We start from the raw sequence: 5,575 nt of genomic DNA, 5'->3' as shown, positions 1-5,575 counted from the left end.
GATGATACTGCTATTTCTTGTGCCTCGTCTCTCACAAAAGCTTTCAAGAACTTGCAAACTGCTTTTTATACTGTTCAACATACCGTGTCAGTTAAGGCTAATCCTCAATACTGACTAAACTAATGGTGTTTTCTAAAGCAAGAAATAGACCTCTGAACCTTTCACCTATTACTACGTGTCAGGGTAATGAGATTGAGACGGTAACCTCATTTATATCTTGGAATTTTAATTGATGACTGACTCCTTTTAAATTGCATATTCAACAACTTACAAAAAAATTGAAGCTGAAGTTGGGATTTTATTTTAGGAATAAGGCCTGTTTTTCTTTTGAAGCCAGAAGGAGGCTAGTATCAGCTACATTTATGCCTTTACTAGACTATGGGGATATTTTATATATGAATGCTTCCGCTCAGTGTTTGAGATCAATTGACACTCTTTATCATGGAGCGTTGAGATTTATTTTAAACTGCAAAACCCTTACGCACCACTGCACTTTATACAAGGGTTGGCTGGCCTTCTCTAGTCACTCGTAGTCTCAGTCACTGGTATACTTTTATTTATAAAGCCATTTTGGGTTTACTATTTTATTTGGCCATTTTTATTTTTCATAAATGTGGTGGGTACTCTCTTCATTCGCAGGACTTTTATCCTGCTAGATGTTCCAAATGTCTGAAATGAATTTGGTACAAGGGCTTTTATGTACTCTGTGCCATCTGCTTGGAATGCCTGAAATACTTTTAATCTGGAAGAACTTGTCCCGATTGGTGTTTAAACCATTGAAGGATTTTCATTTCTGATTCCCTGACCTGTCATTGTTTTTAATTATCTGTTTTATGATTTTGTTATACTCTTGTGAATTCTTTATTTTTTTGTATTTTTTTTGTATTTTTTTACTAGATTACCAGTAATTTTTCATGTTTGTCTGTAATTGTGTAATGACTTGGTGCTGCCTATCTTGGCCAGGATGCGCTTGAAAAATAGATTTCAAATCTCAATGAGCCCTTCCTGGTTAAATAAATAAAACTATGGAGAGAGCTGAAAACAGCAGTTGGAGGGCACCCCTTTTGATGTGTATCATTTTTGACACGCAAAGACCCAAACGGGGTGCCACATGCAACCAAGTTCTAGCTCGGGGGTGGCAATTTTGTCCATGCCGTTCTGTTAAGTGTTTTTATGTAAACTTAAATAAAATTGGTTCTGCAAATCCAGTAAGGTGTGGATATCAAGTTGTTTAATTTCAATTTACTTTAGAATAAATATGAATTTGCCAGGGTGCCTATACAAAGTGCCAGGGTGCCTATTCAAAGTATTGTGGAAATTGCTGATTGAGCTCAAGATAACACAATGACAATATAGGAATTGAGGGAGCAGTACTGTTACAAATTCAGTGTCAAGCTTCAAGGAAACCAAAACAAGTATTTGATACAAAAATGAAGTACAAAATATTCTATACAAAAATGCTGAGTTGGAGCGATATAGTAGTGTCACTGCATAAACAGATTCTAGTAGTGGTTGGAGTCGTGATCTTGCCATCCGGGTCTGATGACTACTGCCTTTTCTTGAGGCTGGTGCCATTGGTCGAGGCGGAGTGGCCATTTGGATGACTGGACTTGATGTGGCTCTGCTCAAAAGTAAGCTTATCGTCTTCGCTGGGACGTCTTTTTCTGTAGGTCTAGGATCAAAGCATTTGGACTTCAGTCAACGTCGAATCATTGAGAAACCAACAAACATTCAGCAATGCCTTTAAATCAAGCCCTAATGTAACAAAGACCATGGTTGTTTGTTAGGCACCAAATGGACAAACAGGGAGGGACTACCTGGACTTTTCCAATAATACATTTTCTGTTGCAAAACATAAAGCATTTTTCTTGTAACATGACCCTGCTCATCCAGGTCTCCTACATGGTCATCCTCTTTGTCAACGTCTACATTCAGGTACAGTAATGACTGGGGCCAACTTCACATGGCCAGTGGATCCACTGGCCATGTGAAGTTGGCCCCAGTCATTACTGTACCTGAATGTAGACGTTGACAAAGAGGATGACGAGGGTGGCCATGTAGGAGACCTGGATGAGCAGGCGTCTGATGGGAAAACCACAGGGGACGATGACTGCACCCAGGGTGTGTATGATGGACAGTAGAAGCTGGACCTGAGGCAGAGGGAAAGTAAAGAGTTATCATTCCTCTAACATGCTTGGATCTTATCATCCCATGTTGTTCGTTAATGAACACACAAAAAGCATTTCTTAGTCTAGAGGGGTTCCTAAACTAGAGATTAGAAGGGTAGCTCCCTTAATGAGAGTTAAGGGGTTCTTGCATCCTGCCTATATGCTGCTTGTTGACAGGATATATCTTTTTTTACGTCCATGTGGATGCTGAAAGAGGGGCATCATTATCGTTCAGACAGAAAAGTGAACTAGAGGGACCAGTGTACTCACCAGCTGAGCCTGAGTCAGGTAGTGCTTCTACCAGAGCTATTTCTGCATGGAGGGTGTTGTGGACAGGCCGTAATAGGAGTACATACACACATGGATGAAACTGTTCAGAGTTGGCCCAAAGAAACCTTGAAGACATTGGAGATATTTGACCAACCCTTTCATTGAAGTCCTTCAGTTTGGTCTGTCACTGTCACAAAGGCAACAAAATGTGAGAAAAGGAATAAACCAGAATTTGCAAATTGCTTGAAGCAGGGAGGGACATTTTTTATTTATTTATTTTATTTCACCTTTATTTAACCAGGTAGGCTAGTTGAGAACAAGTTCTCATTTGCAACTGCGACCTGGCCAAGATAAAGCGTAGCAATTCGAAAACATACAACAACACAGAGTTACACATGAAATAAACAAAACATAGTCAATAATACAGTAGAACAATATAAAACAAAAAGTCTATATACAGTGAGTGCAAATGAGGTAAGTTAAGGTAAGTTAAATAAATAGGCCATGGTGGCGAAGTAATTACAATATAGCAATTAAACACTGGAATGGTAGATCGGCAGAAGATGAATGTGCAGGTAGAGATACTGGGGTGCAAAGGAGCAAAATAAATAAATACCAGTATGGGGATGAGGTAGGTAGATAGATGGGCTGTTTACAGATAGGCTAAGTACAGGTGCAATGATCTGTAAACTGCTCTGACAGCTGGTGCTTAAAGCTAGTGAGGGAGATGTGAGTCTCTCCAGCTTCAGAGATTTTTGCAATTCGTTCCAGTCATGGGCAGCAGAGACTTGGAAGGAAAGACGACCAAAGGAGGAATTGGCTTTGGGGGTGACCAGTGAGATATACCTGCTGGAGCGCGTGCTACGAGTGGGTGCTGCTATGGTGACCAGTGAGCTGAGATAAGGCGGGGCTTTACCTAGCAGAGACTTGTAGATAACCTGTAGCCAACCTCAACCAACGAGAGCGTACACGTCGCAATGGTGGGTAGTGTATGGGGCTTTGGTGACAAAACGGATGGCACTGTGATAGACTGCATCCAGTTTGTTGAGTAGAGTGTTGGAGGCTATTTTATAGATGACATCACCGAAGTCGAGGATCGGTAGGATGGTCAGTTTTACGAGGGTATGTTTGGCAGCATGAGTGAAGGATGCTTTGTTGCGATATAGGAAGCCGATTCTAGATTTAATTTTGGATTGGAGATGCTTAATGTGAATCGGGAAGGAGAGTTTACAGTCTAACCAGACACCCAGGTATTTGTAGTTGTCCACGTTTTCTAAGTCAGAGCCGTCCAGAGTAGTGATGCTGGACGGGCGAGCAGGTGCAGGCAGTGATTGATTGAAAATAATGCATTTAGTTTTACTTGCGTTTAAGAGCAGCTGGAGGCCACGGAAGGAGAGTTGTATGGCATTGAAGCTCGTCTGGAGGTTAGTTAACACAGTGTCCAAGGAGGGACCAGAAGTATACAGAATGGTGTCGTCTGCGTAGAGGTGGATCAGAGAATCACCAGCAGCAAGAGCAACATCATTGATGTATACAGAAAAGAGTCGGCCCGAGAATTGAACCCTGTGGCACACCCATAGAGACTGTCAGAGGTCCAGACAACAGGCCCTCCGATCGGGTTGTTTGGGCTATTTAACTTGCTTGAAGAACATTGGCATAATCACAGTCAAATTTGGCTATATAGCAAAAAATGAATGAAAACAAAAATGTAAGGTTTGGGTTTTAATTTTTTTAATTTAACCTGGAAAGTCAGTTAAGAACAAATTCTTATTTACAATGATGGCCTAGGAACGACAGATTTTTACCTTGTCAGCTCGGGAATTCGATCTAGCAACCTTTCGGTTATTGGCCCAACGCTCTAATCACTAGGCTCCCTGCTGCCCCGAGTTAGGCATAAGGTTTAAAATCAGATTTTATGACTGTGGCGCAGTACATGAGTAATCCCAATAAATGCCAACCGGTGGCATAATCAGCAGAATATGAACTACCCTTGTTGGGCTCCAACATTGAAGAGTAGGCATAACTTATCCTCAGGAAGAACATCAACCTCAGCTTTAATCTAACCGTTACATTAACCTCTAAGGCTGTGTTTAGTCAGGCAGCCCAATTCTGATCTTTATTTCACTAACTGACCTTTTGACCAATCACATATTTTTCAGAGCTGATCAGCCAAAATACCAATTAGTGAAAAAATATCAGAATTGGGAAGCCTGTGTAAACGCAGCCGATGTTCCTAAACCACGCACACTGCCAGCCCCATTCCGATTCGCTCTAGGATCAGTTGAGTCCTTTGAAGGATACATTCTTCTAACAGTGATGTTGGCAAAAGTGGTTGTGACCTACTCTGTCCACAGGGGATCCAGTTGAGAACACTCCACCAGATGTTGAACATGGAGGCGTGGTGATACACGTGCAGGAAGTCATATGGCCAGCACTGGATAAACTTTCCTTTCATGTATCTGTCACTTTGACCCTGTTGCTTACAAAAGTACTCAACTTCTTCGGGCTAGGGGGCAGTATTCGGAAGTTTGAATGACTGAGGTGCCCAAAGTAAACTGCCTTTTACTCAGGCCCAGAAGCTAGGATATGCATATAATTGGTAGTATTGGATAGAAAACACTCTGAAGTTTCTACAACTGTTAAAATAATGTCAGTGAGTATAACAGAACTGATGTGGCAGGCAAAAACCTGAAGAGAATCCATCAATATTTAATTTTTTGTCACAGCCCATTCAAATCCTTGTTTAGGGGAGATTCAAAGGAATACCTCCCAGATTGCCGTTTCTATGGCTTCCACTAGATGTCAACAGTCTTTAGAAAGGTTTTCAGGCTTGTTTTTTGAAAAATGAGCTAGAATTTGTAGTTTTTCTAGGTGGCTCTCATTTTGACTGTAGTGTTGTGGCACGCGTGGTTGAGGGCGCGCACTTCGTTATTTATCTCCGGTATTAAACACACTATTTGCTGTTTTAAATTTGATTATTTATTTACATATTAGAGTACCTGAGGATTGCCTAGAAACTTTGTTTGACTTATTTGGACAAAGTTTATTGGTAACTTTTGGGATTCCTTTGTATGCATTTTGAACGAGGGGAACAGGTGGATTACTGAATCAAGTGCGCCAACTAAACATACTTTTTG

General features: G+C 41.1%; 1 protein-coding gene across 1 annotated transcript; it reads right to left on the bottom strand.

The window, feature by feature from the left end:
- Positions 1–1,546: 1,546 nt before the first annotated feature.
- On the bottom strand, positions 1,547–4,898 carry LOC110490828 (elongation of very long chain fatty acids protein 2-like). The gene is given in 4 exon segments (XM_021564275.2): positions 1,547–1,672; positions 2,016–2,150; positions 2,439–2,563; positions 4,782–4,898. Coding segments are annotated over 4 exon segments (498 nt in total). The 5' UTR covers positions 4,894–4,898.
- Positions 4,899–5,575: the final 677 nt, after the last annotated feature.

This window comes from Oncorhynchus mykiss, chromosome 15 (assembly GCF_013265735.2).
Source record: "Oncorhynchus mykiss isolate Arlee chromosome 15, USDA_OmykA_1.1, whole genome shotgun sequence".
Taxonomy (NCBI): Eukaryota; Metazoa; Chordata; class Actinopteri; order Salmoniformes; family Salmonidae; genus Oncorhynchus; species Oncorhynchus mykiss.
The sequence above is the reverse complement of the archived record's forward strand: the minus strand, read 5'-3'. Positions and strand labels throughout refer to the sequence as shown.